The sequence below is a fragment of the Bos javanicus genome, chromosome 3 (assembly GCF_032452875.1).
Source record: "Bos javanicus breed banteng chromosome 3, ARS-OSU_banteng_1.0, whole genome shotgun sequence".
Classification (NCBI taxonomy): domain Eukaryota; kingdom Metazoa; phylum Chordata; class Mammalia; order Artiodactyla; family Bovidae; genus Bos; species Bos javanicus.
The window spans coordinates 26,532,529-26,548,294 of NC_083870.1; the positions used below are offsets into that span (position 1 = coordinate 26,532,529).

General features: G+C 39.5%; 1 protein-coding gene across 4 annotated transcripts in view; it reads right to left on the minus strand.

Moving 5' to 3' along the window:
- The window catches only part of CD101 (CD101 molecule), a 41,244-nt gene extending 25,478 nt beyond the window's left edge, over window positions 1–15,766 (minus strand). For all 4 annotated transcript variants that reach the window (XR_009735031.1, XR_009735030.1, XM_061409885.1 and 1 more), the window contains exons 1-4: window positions 15,396–15,766; window positions 7,600–7,980; window positions 5,830–6,246; window positions 1,638–2,024 (exon numbers count right to left, since the gene is read on the minus strand). Coding sequence is in view for 2 of the 4 variants with exons in the window: in XM_061409885.1 (XP_061265869.1) it covers window positions 1,638–2,024; window positions 5,830–6,246; window positions 7,600–7,980; window positions 15,396–15,438 (1,228 nt within the window). In the remaining 2 variants the exon portion in view is untranslated. The remainder of the gene's footprint in view (window positions 1–1,637; window positions 2,025–5,829; window positions 6,247–7,599; window positions 7,981–15,395) is intronic.

Here is a 15,766-nt window from a genome sequence, read left to right on the forward strand (position 1 = left end):
ATGAAACTGCTCATACTCAAGTAATGGTTTGAGTTTCAAAACCAAGTGCTCAATAGGGTCTTTAATAAATCTGCTACTAACTTTTTCTGTTTCTCCATAAAAAGAAACAGGTTGGACTCCAGCCTGCACAGAGTATTATTTTCGGCTTGGGCAGACCACCTACTTGATAGGCGTGTGATCTGTGTGCCCCAAGGCACACCTTTTGGTCCCTCTGGCACAGATTCCTATGTCCTGAGTTTATGAAAGGTTTACAGTTCTGCTCCAGTGGAGATGGATACACAAGGTTGAGATTTAGCTCTGTGTAAATATGTAAACACGCCTACATAGTTTTTTCTGAATCCTAACAAGAAAGACCAAATGTTTAGTGTAAAAACTAACACCAACACACTTCCTGGCTCGCCAATCTAGGCCAAAGCTGTGCATCTCCACTCCAAGCAAATGGGGTGATGGAGAAGAGCATGGAAGTGTTTGTGTCTATGGAGATGCCTCCAATAAGCGAGTACAACAAGGACATCTTCATTTTGGGTTTGTTATTTATTTTTTTGGTTTTTGCTTTGGGGCAATTCATCTTCCTAGACTTTGAATTTAATACTCAGCCCAGAAAATCATAGTATTGCTTGTGGATTTATCAGTTTTCTCTCCACACAAAAAGAACTGATTATTCAAACATGCTTAAGGTCACGCAGCCTTCAGAAACTTAACAGGAGCTGGATGGCCTTCCAAATAATCAGACCCAGCCTATCTGGGTCAGATAGGCATCTCACCACATCACAGCAACATGCAGGCAATAGAGTCTGCCCACTCTTGCTTCTTCTTTTCTTACTCTGTGTCATGGGTGGATGCAGAATTAAGACTAAGTATTGTTCCCTGTATCAGGTTAAGAACACAGAGAACTGACGAAAGACACCTGAAAGATGTTGAAAAAGTAGAGGGGGTAATGTGGGTGTTTATTTCTCAGGAAAGAGGCAAGTATAAGCTCTTTTCCCTTAATCAACTCAAAATACACACACACACAAGGAGACAGGGGCTTCATGAATGCAGGTATTCTCGGCTGAAAGAAAACCCAACACACCAATCAGAAATAATAGCAAATAGAATCAAGAATCTAAGATGGCAAGAAGGGACTTAAAGACAGTGAAATTAGATTATCTTACAACTGAGGAAGCTGAGAATTAGTGAAGTACATGGAGTGTTCATGGTCACAGCCTGTTTATTGGCTCAGGAGTAGGACTCAGGTCTTCAGCTATATGGGTGCGTGCTCAATCACTTTAGTTGTGTCCAGCTCTTTGTGACCCCATGGACTGTAGCCCACCAGGCTCCTCTGTCCATGGGATTTTCAGAGAAGAATACTAGAGTGGCTTGCCATTTCCTCCTATAGGGGATCTTCCCAACCCAGGGATCAAACCTGAGTCTCCTGGGTTTCCTGCACTGCAGACGGATTCTTTACCCACTAAACCACCTGGGAAGCTCCCAGGTTTTCAGCTAGTTTGGGTGCTTCCCTTTATTCCACTCCACCTCAGAGTGACCTGATTGATACCTGACTTCAGGAGACCTCCCGTGTCCATGAAGATATCCAGTACTCAAAAAGGAGGACATCGAAATGCAGCCCAACCGTGTCTGGCCCCGAATTCACATACCTGCTTGTTTCCAAAGGCGCACAAAGCTGTCTGGTGATTGTTTTTTCTGAAGCACCTGCCAGGAGCCCATCTGAGCTCTTGTCACCTCTGCCACTACACATCTGTATGCACCTTCATTCTCTGGGCCCACAGAGAAGATCTTGAGAGAGAAAGACTTGGGGCTTAACTTTGAAACCTGGAGCTGTCCTTGACTTGCTCTTTCTTGGTAATCTTTCTTCAGATCCAGAACTCCGCCAGCATCAATGTGGGCCATTTCAACATCATTGAAGAACCAAGTGGCCTGAAGGTGTGGGTCCTGGCCACCGCCCATGACCAGGCAAACCAGTTCTAAGGATTTTCCTTCATGTACTGTGCTCTCAGCTCTAATGTTGACTTGAAAATCTCTCACTAGGAAACAAAAGCAAGGCAGATATTTAGAGAGGTCACTGCACCTATCCCTTTAATACCAGAGAGAGATGCTATCTCCTATCAGGATAGTACAGGGATTGAATTTAATGTGGGGGATCAGAGATGCCAAAGAAATGCCTAGAATCAAAATGCCCTTGACTATTTTTTAAATTATCTAGAAAGAACAACACATGTGATTTTCTAAATGCAATACTATTAAGCAAGATGAATGCATGGATGTGTAAAGTACATAGTAATGTATCTTTTAAAATAAAATATTTTATACTATGTTGAACTGATGTAAATTGTGATTTCTTGCTCTCATTTTTGGCTGAGAATATCCAGTGGAATTTTCCTAAGTTAAAAGCATATGTGATATATGGCAAATCCACAGCTAACATCGCACTTAATAGTGGAAAATGGAAAGCTTTTCATCTAATATCAAGAATAAGACAAGGATGATCACTCTCACCACTTCTATTCAACATGGTATTTGAAGTCCTAGCCAGAGCAATTAGACAGAAAAAGAAATTAAAAGCATCTACATTGGAAAAAAAGAAGAAAGACTCACTGTTGGCAGATGACATGTTCTTACATATAGGAACCAAAAGAAAAAAAGAAAAAACCCCACCAAACTCCACCAAGAAGCTGTTAAACTAATAAAGAATTTAAGTAAAGCTTCAGTGTACAAAATCAACACATGAAAAAAATCAGTTGCATCTCTATACATTAACAGTAAACTATCAAAAAGAATTCAGAAAATAATCCCATTTACAATAGTATCAAAAAGAAGAAAATACTTAAGGATAAATTTAACCAAGGAGGTGAAAGAGATGTACAATGAAAACTGTAGAACACTGGTGAAAGAAACTGAAGATGAAAGAAATAAATGAAAAGATATCCCATGTTCATGGGTTAGAAAAATTAATATTATTAAAATGCTCATATCACCCAAAGCAATCTACAGATTCATTGCAATCCCTGTCAAAATTCTAATAGCATTTTGAAATAGATAAAAACAATTCTGAAATTCATATAGAACCACAAAAGACCTTGACTGGCCAAAGAATTTTGAGCAAGAGCTGTAGGCTTCACATTACTTGTTTCCAAAATGCATTACAAAGCTACAGTAATCAAAACTATGATACTGGCATAAAGACATATAAACCAATGAAACAGGATAGAGAACCCAGAAATAAATTCATGAATCTTTGTCAATTAATCTTCAATAAGGGTGCCAAGAACACGCAACAGGGAAAAGATAGTCTCTTCAATAAATGGTGTTGAACCAACTGGATACCCATATGCAGAAGAATAAAGCTGGACCCCTATCTCACAGCATATTAAAAAAAATAAACTCAAAATGAATGGAAGATTTAAACCCAAGACCTGAAATTGAAAAACTACTAGAAGAAAATAAAAAGGGGGGACTTCCTTGGTGGTCCAGTGGTTCAGGCTCTGTGCTTCTACTGCAGGGGGCATGGGTTCGACCCCTGGTCAGGGAGCTAAGATCCCACATGTCATGCAACATGGCCAAAGGAAAAAAGAAAAGAAAATAGAAGGAAAACCTTCCTGACATTAGTTTGGGCCATGATTTTCTGGATATGACCCCAGAGGCACAGGCAACAAAAGCAAAAATAGACAAGTAGAATTGCATCAAACCAAAAAGATTCTGTACACAAAAGAAACAATCAGCAGAGTGAGGAGACAATCTATAAAATGGGAGAAATTATTTGCAAACCATGTATTCAAAAAGAGGTTGCTATTCAAAATGTATAAGAAACTCATACACATTAATAGCAAAAAATTCCAAATAAGTTGACATAAAAATGAAAAAGGATCTGACTAGATATTCTCAAAAGAAGACATATAAATGGCTAAAAATATGGAAAGGAAGATGCTTATCACTAATCACCAGGGAAATGCAAATTGAAGCCACAAGCTATCACGTCACATCTGTTAGAATGGCTGTCATCAAGAGACAAAAGATAGCAAGTGTTGGTGAGGATGGAGAAGAAAAAAGAACCTTTGTATACTGTTAGTAGGAATGTAAATTGGTATGATCATTATTGAAAACGGTGTGGAGGTTCCTCAAAAACTAAAAGTAGAACTACCACATAACCCAGCAATCCCCACGTCAGGGTACATATCCAAAGGAAACGACACGGTGTCTCAAAGAGATACTGCACTATGTTCATTACTCATAATATCCAAGATATGGAAACAACGCAAGTGACTGCCAAAGGATACATGGACGAAGAAAATGTACATATACACAATGGACTATTATTAAGCCATGAGAAAAAAGGAAATCTTACTGTTTTCAAAAACATGGATCAACCTGGAGGACATTTTGCTATGTGAAATAAGCCAGACACAGAAAGACTGTGGCAACGAAAAATGTTGACCACATGGAAGCAGAGAGTAGACCGGTGGTTGCCAGGGCTTGTGGGAGTGGGGTAAATGGGGAGATGTTGGTCAAAGAGTACACAGTTTCATTTATGCAGGATGAATAAGTTCTGGAGATCTAATGATTACAGTTAGTAATACTGTGTGGTGTTACCTGAAATTTGCTAAGAAAGTAGATCTTAAGTGTTACACATACACGACACACCATGTGAGGTGATGGATATGCTAACGAACTTGATCATAGTCATTTCACAATGCAAACAGATATCAAAACACAGTACTGTACACCTTAAACATATCCAATTTTTTATTGATTTAAATAAATACATTTTAAAAATAAAGACTTTTACATTAAAAAAATTTTTTTCAAAGAAAGGGGAGAAAAAAAAGCATATATGATGTGTCTCCACAGGACTCCCCGTGTATAATTTGGACATGTAACGTCATCAGGACAGTTTTTAATGGAACAGATTAATACTCCTCTTTAAGAAAAAAGAAGAAAGAAAACTTCAGTCAACCACCACTGGATCATTGCTGTTAGCATGAATGTTGATGGTTTTAGATCTCCTCCTAGTGGACTGAAGCTCATGTGGAGAGACCAGGAATTACAATGGAGGCTTCCTGCTTGCTCTGGTGAAAATGCCAATGGATCACGAAGAGTGACATTATTGCAAGGTAAAGGAGTCAGGCGAAGGGAGCACTGACAAGGCTTCACATTGGAAACTGGGGCTATTCTGAGGCCCAAGTGACTGTGGAGAGAGGGCCTTGGAGAGACACACCTGTCTTCAAACACCAGCTCCACTTCTCACCAGCTGAGCAAGCTTAGGCAGACCGTTAGCTGGGGCTCTGGGTTGTGTTTTGAAAACCGGAATTTGACAACTTGCTCTGAGGCCGGTTGTTAGGACTACGTTAGATAATGCAGCTGAAGTGCTTACACAGAGCCTGGCAAAAATGGCAACAAAACTATTTCCCTGTATGGTTTGTGGAATCTACCTAAGAGTCAACAGATTTTATCCCATATAAAACCTCCCGTGGACATAGCCTGTGGACAGAGCCCCAAATGAATATCTTTCTTATTTATGCTCCAAAAATGACAAAAGCAAAATTTACCCAAACTTTCTAAATGATCTTGTTTTATATTCAACCAAAGATTTTAAAATAAAAATCGGGAGTTCCCTAGTGGTTCTGTGGTTAAGACTCCATCCCTGGTGGTCCTGTGATTAAGATTCCAGGCTTTCACTGCTGAGGGCACTGATTCAGTCCCTTGTTAGGAAGCCAAGATCCCGCAAGACATGGGGCACAGCCAAAAAAAGGGAAAAAACCCCAAACAAACAGAAAGATATGCCCCAAATACCCACCACTAGCATATTAATGAATTTCCTGAGAAGATAATTACCTGTCGGCTGGACCCTGAGAGTTGTTCGATCTGTTTGCTTTTTCGTGATGGAAGTCCAGGTTTCATCAGGATCCTGAATCCATTCAGATGCCTCACAGAACAGCTGACCTTGATCTGAAGGCTGGAGCCTCCCCATAGACAGCCTGAAGGTAGTGACCCCAAGCTTGTCGAGTCGCACGTCACCAGCTGCAAACCTCTCTGTAAACAAGGGCCCAGGGAGCAACATAAAATCTTTGGAGAGGGAAATAATCTTGCTGGCTTGGCTTCCTTCTCCATCCTTCATCAGGTACCAGGTGATAGAGAGGTGGGTATGTTGAGCTGTGGCTTTGGACACCTCACAGGTAAGTTCCAACTGCTCACCTTCCTCCTTATTTAGAGTCTGGGGAGCCATGGCCACCGAGAGGGTATCTGGAATAACTGGACACAAAGGAATGATGGTAATTGACTTAGATCAATTAGAGGCTTAGTTAGACTAGCCTCTCTAGATGAAGGTGGTGGCCTGACCCTCCATCTGTAAAGTACATTCTTTGAGTTGCTTCCCATCAGCCGTATGCTTTACCTATTACCAACAGGAACATTGGCATCTAGTACATACAGTCTACGGAACCTGGCAAAGCTCTTGGTTCACTGTTATGTTTTTAGCACAGTCTGTAACCCATTTAGCTACTCAGACACAGAGGTTTTAAATGGGAAAAGCACAAGGAGCTAGAAGACCTATATTCTGATCCTATGTTTGTCCCTATTTGACTCCAGGAACTGGAACAAGTCACTTCACTTGTTTGGGCCTTCACCTGCTCCTTTATAAAACAAAGTTCTGAAATAATCTGTTATGATTTATCTTTCAGAGCCAAAATGCAACCCTTACCAAAGTTTTCATAACCATCCTATACCCTAACATTCTCTTCCTCCTCAAAGGAGATCACACAGCCTAAGTTTATGTGAAAGCAACATTTAGATTCAACAATGAATGTTTATTGAGCCTCTACTCAGTGCTAACCAGTGTGCTAGGGAGTGAAGTAAATGTTCTCTTACAGTGCTTGGGGTAAGATCAGAAATGGTCATATAAGAAGCCAATTACCACATAAACTGGGTGAGTGCTAATAACAGTGGTGTGAATAGAACATCAACAAGGAACAAAGATGGGAATACTGCCCACAACAGTCAGAACAGGTTTCACCGGAGAGGAAATGTTTAAACTGGGTTTGAAAGTATATGTAGGAGTTTGCTAGGCTGAAAAGGAAGTGATAAGATATTCTAGGCAAAGGGACAAAACAGTAATTTCAAATATGATCCTTGCCACATAGGAAAATACACTAGAGAATGGTAGTTTGAGAATAACTATTTCCACATTAATGACTTACTTCCTATGATATTCAGTACAGTTCCGTCACTCAGTCGTGTTATATATAAATGTATTATATCAATACCAGCTCTTCTATCAAGTTAATATTCTGCTTCCAAGAAGAGACATGAGAACTCTCAAAGCTTTGTCTGTGTTATTATCAACCTATGGATAGCTGTGGGCAAGGCCTAGGGATACCACATCATATCTAACTCTTCATGACAAAGTTGATTGGGAAAATGAATTGAGAGTTTTAGAGAACATGAGATATCTATCTGTGACAAACTCCAAAATATCCAGAGGGGTTCATGGGCTGTTTTGCTAAAACGAACAGAACAATATAAAGCCATGTCACAGTGCAAGGCATTGTTATGATGGAGACTCTGGTTTGTCAGGGGCTGGCTAGCAAAGAAGCACACACAGCTTACCAGTAAGATTAGTTTTCGCACTGTAAGTCCCATAGTATTTTTCATCAGTGTTGGGTGTAAAACACTCATACTCGCCAGTATCCTTCATCTGGAGCTTGGAAATGTGCAAAAAGACTGAGTTACCCTGGACCCTCTCCACGTAGATTTCCCTACTTTTTACCCGGTTTGCATACACCACATAAGAGAAGGTGTCATCCATGGTGCTAATGATCTGGATTTCTTGTGTCGGGGCTGTCGGCAGGTAAACAGACCATTGGAAATGCTGCTCAGAAGGTCCTTGGTGGCCAGTTACATTGCAGCCAATGCTGACGGGGTAACCTTCAGCTCTGAACAGCGGTCCTTTCTGAACTGTTACTTCTCGCTGGCCAATGCTGAGCTTAGCTTGCAAGTAGGAGAAAGAAAAGGGAATAAAAATAGATTAGTGCTCCAGTTCCCAATGTGCCACATTATGTAGCTCCCTGTATTACAGTTCTAGAAAATGAGATCGCAGGTTATTAGCTATAATCAACTCAAATGTTCAATACCTTCTTCAGGCTGAGGACCAGTGGAATGGCTTGATGAGTTAATTGTCCTTTTATAATTCTAACTTCTAGAGTAATCTCTAGTCTCTTAAAAAAGAATAGCTTCATCAGTGTAACATGACCACTTCTATAAAATACACCTACTTACCTAAGTGCACCTGAAGTAAATATGATGTATGATAATTCACCTTTTATATTATTTTATGGAAAAATTCTCAGTATACTTCCTCAAGCCTCCAATTCTTAGGTACCTGTCATCGAGCTGTCCTAACAGAAATGATTGCTGGAGAGACCGAGTCCATGGCACTGCCCTGGTGCTATGCCTTTTCCTGCTGGTTGGTTGGAACTATTTGTAGCTCCCGGCCAGGTCTGGTGCAAGATTAGCTAAACTTAGCATCTGAAGAAGCAGCAGTACTTCCTTTCTATACCATAGAGGGTTATTCATTTTGTAATTTTTTAAAGAGCCACTACAGCTTTATTGAAAAGCTTCATAAAAGATGACTGTCAAGTCCAACAGGATCCGGGATCAGACTTAGTTTAGTTGCTCTCTTATTTAAAGCTTTCTGTTGGGATCACAGTGGAATGCTTCATGTTAGGACAAAGCTCAAGTATTAGATCTAAAGGAGAAAATATTATTTAGTGATAATATTTCTTTTGACATACACATTTTCAAAATCAAGACTTTTTAAGAAATTAAAGTGTATGTGTTTATTTCTTATGTTAATATTAAAGGCTGGTTTATTTTGTGTTACAGAAAGAACAATGAACAAGTGATAGAAATGCCACAAAGGCGAGCTAGGTCTTTCACCGGGGCCTAGGGCCGAGGGGAAAGACATCAGAAGAGTCCAGCAGGGAGCAATTACTGGTATTACGGAATTACAGAGTAGAGTTCATAAGCAGGAATGGAAGAAGCAGAGCATCTGCTGAATTTTGTGAATCCACAAGGACAAAGAGTAAGGGAGACCAGATTGGAAAAAAAAGTGGGAGAAAGGAAAAATGACATTACAGAGACCATGGTAAGGTTAAATATAGAAATTTTAGAATGAAAACAGTTCTGATAGGAGGGGACCTGCAAAAACAGGGAGAAAGTGTAACTGGTCACGATGCAGTCAACTAAAAATTGCATATGGATACAATCAATGCAAAACTGAAAACAAACATCCAATCAATCAACCAACTGTATACATTTCTAGTAATCATTTAAAATATACTAATTTATTCATAAATCCCAGTTAAATATGATACATATACATTAGGCTTTTTTTTTGTAATAAGCACTTAGGAATAGAAGTTAGAAAATATGAGAAAAAATTTTGTTACTTTAATTTTTTTCAAAACAGGACTTTTTATTGAAGTATAGTTGATTTACAACGTTGTGTTAGTTTTAGGTGTACAGCAAAGTGATTCAGTTATACATACTTATATATCTATTCTTTTTCAAATTCTTTTCCATTATATGTTATTATAGGATATTGAGTATAGTTCCCTATGCCATACAGTAGTCAAATTTTTAAATATTATTTACCAAAAAATTATTCTACAGAGGCAACGTGAAACATTGTCAGCAATGCTAGCCAGTCTTAGGCATACATCTTAAAGAAATGTGAGCACTGCACCAGCCTACACATGGGAAAGCATCCACAGCAGCACAGTTCATTGCAGCCCCAAACTGGAGACAGCCTATAGGTCCATCAGCAGTAGAACAGGCAGGCCGTGGTACAGTCATAAAACGGAATCTTATACAGAAATGAAAGTGAGTGAATTGCAGCTGGCTGCAGAAACATGGATCCCTGTGTTTAAGGAAAGATGCTGAACACTTAGAATCTTTTTGACTATATACAAAATGAATATAAAATTTAAAGAAAGGCAAAAAAACCCCACACTGTATTGTTTAGTGATGCAAACATAAGAAATTAAAGCTTTTAAAAAAAAAAAAAAAAAAGCTAAGAAGTAGTAATCATGGAAGTCAGTAAAGTGATTGTGTGTGTATCTGGTGGGGCATACAGCAAGGTAGATGGGTGATTCTAGGGTCCTAGCGATGTTCTATTTCTTCTCCTGCATAGCGATTACATGGTTTTTACTTTTTATTTATTAAATTTCATTGCTGTGTTTTATTAACTTTCCTTTTTAATTAATTAAGTTTTGGCTGTGTTGGGTCTCATTGCTACAAGCAGGCTTTCTCCACTTGCGGTGAGCGGGGGCTAGTCTTTCATTGCCGTGTGAGAGAGCTTCTCCTTGCGGTGGCTTCTCTTGTTGCCAAGCAGGGGCTCCAGAGCACGGGTTCGGTCGCTGTGGCACGTGGGCTTAGCTGCCCTTGCAGCACGTGGAATCTTCCCCAACAAGAAATCGAACCCGTGTCCCCTGCCTTGGCAGGTGGATTCTTAGCCACTGGACTACCAGGGAAGTCCCTTTTCTTATGTGTTATATCTGCACAGTAGAAATTTTTTAAAAAATATGATTTCTGAGGTTCCACTGATACGTTTATGTCAGGGGATGTTTCCACAATATTATTTTTTGTGCCTAGGCAGCATTTACTCCAGATTTTTTATGACTTTTCAGAGAGATGGGTACATTTGAAACATTTTATTGTGAAAAGTAGTACTTTATTTTCTTCTGCTTCAGTTGCTAATTCAATTAATATTTATCTAACCACTTATAGTATTTCTGATGCTTCAAGGACTAAGATATGAAGATGAGTTTAGGATAGTCTCTGACTTCTCGATTTTACAATTTAGTCAAGTAGGGTGGTTGTCATCTCTCCTGGAAAGATATATGATAAAACTTCTTTGAGGAATTTGAAGGAAGGAGAGATTACATTTTAGAGGAGGAAAATAGGTAAGGTGTATGGAAGAGATAGTATTAAAAATGGACCTTGGAGAAGGTTATGGCAATTTAAGTGGAGAGAAAGGGTATTTTTCAGTGAAGGAGACTTCATGAAAAGACTGTATAAGTAGTAATCAAAAGAATTGTTCAGGAAATAGGGAGTAATCAGTTGGATTCGGGGGTGGGTTACACAAAGATTAATAGAAAGAGGTAAGATTGGGCAGAAATTTTGAGTCCAAAGCATGAAGGGCTTAACTGGCATGTTTAAAAGTTTGGGCTTGATTGATAGGCAATGGGGAACCCACAGGAAGTGTTTTAAAATTCTTAGTAAAATTAACCTGACGGTGTGTAGGATGATGGAGTTAGACGTAGATATCAGATAATTACAGAAGCTCAGGAGATAAGTGATGAAGGCAGTAGAAATGGAAAGAAAGGGGCTATAATTTGAGAGCCACTGTGGAGATAAATCTATAGAGTTTTTCAGTGTCTTAGATGCTTGGAATTTAAAGGGGTGGATGGAAGACAAGAGAAAATCAAAGATGATACCAGATTTTGTAAGGGTGACTGGGAGTAACAGTACTATTAACAGGAATAAGGCTATCAGGAAGAAGTACTATTGTGCGTTCAAGGGTGAAGGAGAAGATAAAGAATTTAATCTTGGAAACACTAAATTAGAGTGCTATGGAATAAACAAGAAGGAAATCCAGCAAATATTTAGAAATATTATTAAAATATATGTCAATATCTGTATCTTTTTCTATACTTTAAAATATACTCTTTCAAAATATTTGTCATCTAGTTATCTTAATAACTCTGTGATATTCCCATATTTAGCAATGTCAAAGTTGTAAATGGTGGAGCCAGATTTGAACTTGGATCTACCAATGTCAAATTCCTGACTGTCTCCATTGCTTCCTCACTGCTTCCTGTAAACGCTTGTTTGTAACTAGGGAGAGTTCTGGGCTGTAGATGCTGATTAAGTCATTTACGCGTTAAGTAGTGGAAAATGTTAGGGGATATAAGAAGAGAGCTAAAGAGAGATTATTAGAGGATCTCTCTATTTAGGAAATAAGATGAGAAATGCATGCTACAGAAAGAAGAATCAGGGAGGTGGGAGGGTAGCCAGTGCACTGCGGCTTGAAAACCAAAGGAGCAAAAAGTTCCAAGAAGAAAGAGCTTGTCAGCACTGCTGAATGCTGCTGAGAGGGTAAGGATTCGAAAGGCAGAGAAGTGTCCTTTTAGTTTGATGATGAGGATGTCAGTGGTGATCTTTGTAAAAGAGATTTCAAGAGAGCAGAAGCAGAGCATTTCAAGGGTAAGAAGCAACTGCAAGAAGCTTAAACTGAACTACTTCAAGAAGTTTCATGTAGAAGGGAAAGAGAAAAATAGGGTGGTAGTTAGAAAGAGCAGCTCAATGGGGCAGAGCAGTGAGGACAGATGAACACGGGTGCCTCTGCATGTTTATGGGCAGAGGAGCTGCCGAGGGGAGAGAGATGGATGAAGCCAGAGAGATGATGATGAATGCAGTAAGGTCTTAGTGGAAGCATGAGGTCAAGAACTTGTTTGGGAGAGCACCACTTTCTCAGAAAAGTGAAAGAGACAATGTGAAGGATTAATAGGCATTATGGAGGTACAAAGGAATGATGGACAGAGGCCAGTTCAAATGGTCATGCATGGGGAATCATACACTTGAAGCATCTTATTATAAATCTATTTTCTGTGGGATGTTGCACATATCTCTCCTCCAAAAGAGGAAAATACCTTAGAGGACTGGCCTGTTGCTTTCTGTTTTAATGGACAGATGGTTAGGCACCTCTGGACAGCAGATTCTTGCTGACTGATGCACACACAGCTTAACAATGACATACTGCATCAGAGTAACACTTTTGATACATGAAGAATTTCCTGATGGTATTGGTTTTTTTTTCAAAAACATCACTGGCATTGCCAAATTTTCTATTTCAGTGTTATTTGAATTGAAGTTATTTGATTGAACTATATAAAATGGTCCACACCTGACCATTTTTGATACACAAAAACAGCAACTTCAAATACTTCCACCTTATACAAAACCTAGCTGGAGAACATCAAACACAACAAACAACTTCTCTTTCTTTACCCATACAAAATCTCTGCATGCTTGGAGGCTGAAAGCGTTTTCATCCATAATTTAGTGGATTTTTTTTTTTTTTCATGAATACAGTCGTAGTAGGACAAACAGTATGTCCTCCCCAGGACCCTCCCAAGTTAATGACTTTTATTTGTAGGGCAGCTAGTTAGGGTGAGTGGTGACAGACCAAGAGGAGAAAGCTAAGTCCAAGGACTCATTTATCCATGACTTTAACCTCATCTGGGCCCATATTCTAACAGGATTTATGAGTCTCTACATATTTTTTTGAACTTTTAATTTTATATTGGGTTATAGCCAGTTAAACAATGTTGTGATAGGTTCAGGTGAATAGTGAAGGGACTCAGTCATACATATACATTTACATATTTATTTTTTAAAATTAATTAGGACAAGGTAAACATTTGCTAAACAATGCAAGTGCTCAACTGATCATCCATCATTTAGTGTATTTCCTTAATTTCTCCCTTTGTATTTGTAATGACAAATAGCAGGCTTGCAACATCTTTTTCAAGTTACTTTCTGATTAATGTGTTTTTATACAAAATTATATGTGGCTCTATACAAAATTAGTATTTATGGAATCTAAATTTAGAAGAAATAAATGTATAACCCAGTTCAGGTAACGGTTCCAATGAACTAGGGAAAGCCTGGCAGCTTCCCCTTTTTGAACCTTGGTTGCTTTCCTTTTCCCAGGCCTTCCAGACCGCTCACCCCTCATCGCCAACCCCCCCCCCGAAAAAAAAAAAGACACAAAATTTGCAACCGTCTGACTTGTTGCACAATGTAAGCCCAGTTTCCCCATACACAAGCCAAACACAGTTCAGAGACACAAGGCACAGACACTTGAGAATCACACTCAGATACCCAAACAGGACAAGTAGGAACATGGCAGGCAAGTCCCCAAAGGACCCCAACAGTCTCCTGGTCATCAGTGCCTGCAAAGCCAGTCTGGTGGGCAGCAATTAACCAGCAACTGCTCCCAGTAACTTCGCCTTCAGGCCCCATATCTGACCTTCACCTCTCACTACCCAATGTCCTTTGAGACATGAGCCCAGTTCAATTCAAGCCAAGGGTTTCTTAAGCGACCCTCTGAGCTGAATGCAGCACCCTTTTTGTCTATTAGCCACAGCCTTGGTTACTCTGATTCTAAGCTCTTTTCGTTCCCCTGTTGTCAGAATTCCTTCACTAATTCCATCTAGTCACTCTAAAGCAGAAGTTTTAAACCTGAATCCACTTGGGGGATTAAAGAGTTCGTAAACTTGGGTGGAAAAACACCCTACATCTTTATTTTCACTAACCTTTATGGAAATTCAGTATTTTCTTCAGCTATGAAGGTAGACAACAAACCGTAGATATTTTCACATCACATCTATTGCAGAGTCTTGAAATATTGTTCACACTCATTACTAAATTGAAATTTGGGGGTTAATAGACCACCTCTAGATCTTATCATATAATGAATAAAGAAGAAAATAAATGACTACATTATGATTTACTTTAAAATATTTTGATAACTGCATTTCAATATGATTGTTTTTCCCTATAATCTTATATGTTTTAATTTATATATTTAAAAACTGTTCTGAGATGGGGGTGAAGATGAGCTTCACCAGATGCTAAACGAACCCATAGCACTAAAGAGTACTTGCTCCCTGTTCTGTCTGCTCTGAAACTATTTCATGCCCTTCCCAGTTCATCTGTTCTCCATCCACCCCCAAATTTCTACTTCCTCCACCCTGTTCAACCATGTACAAATGCCCCTAGGCTCACTGAGGCCCTTCCACATGCCCCTCAGCAGAGCCATGTGACTCTTCCTGCCCCCTTCTCAGCTTTACAGTAGTCAACGCCCACTTCAGCTCACAAGTGAAGTCAGAACCTTCTTTTAAGTTAGCCTAAAACTATTACATGCTCTCATAAGCCTTTCATCCAGCCACATCCCCAAGGTATATTAATCTAGACAAGCTCTTATCAGGCATCCCCTGTCAGTCTGAAGAGTTAAGCCTCATCCTATCTCCAGGAATCAGTTAGCCCAAGAAAATAAGGTGAAGGCAGGGCCAGCAAAACTGGCAGATCTAGCAACACACACAAATATAAAAACCTATGGGATCAGGTTCATGGGGCTCAACCAAGCATTGCACCACCTGGAATCAAGGTTGTCTAGGTAGCCAAGAACATCATCAAAAGTCAAAAATGATTGCCAGCACCAGAGACGCGTGCCATTGTTTTCCCTATAGAGACCAAACTGTCCCATTTTATCACCCTACAGTCTCTGTTTGACTAGTTCCTGTGGCAACAGTAACATACAAAAGTATGACACTTACTCAGAAAGAGAAAAAATGATGCCACACGTGGGAAGCGTGCCATTTGGACCAATGTAGACCTTTCCTGGTGGTGTCACTGAAGTTGCTCAGACGCCGAGTGACAAATGCTGCGCTCTCACTACAAAGATAAAGAGGAAGCAATCGTGCGGTTTCCAGCCCACTGAGAAGCAGAGATGGCCTGCAAAGGGCAATACAGTTTGCTTTATATGGCTCTTTGATAATCATTCAAATTCGGTGTGAAAAGTTATCTTCATGGGCAGGTAATTATATATAGATACAAATAAGAAAAGATGACCTCCTTCTGGCTAAATATGCATAATTAGGTCATAATGAGGGAATTTAAGTAGACAGAATAAATAAAACAATCAAGA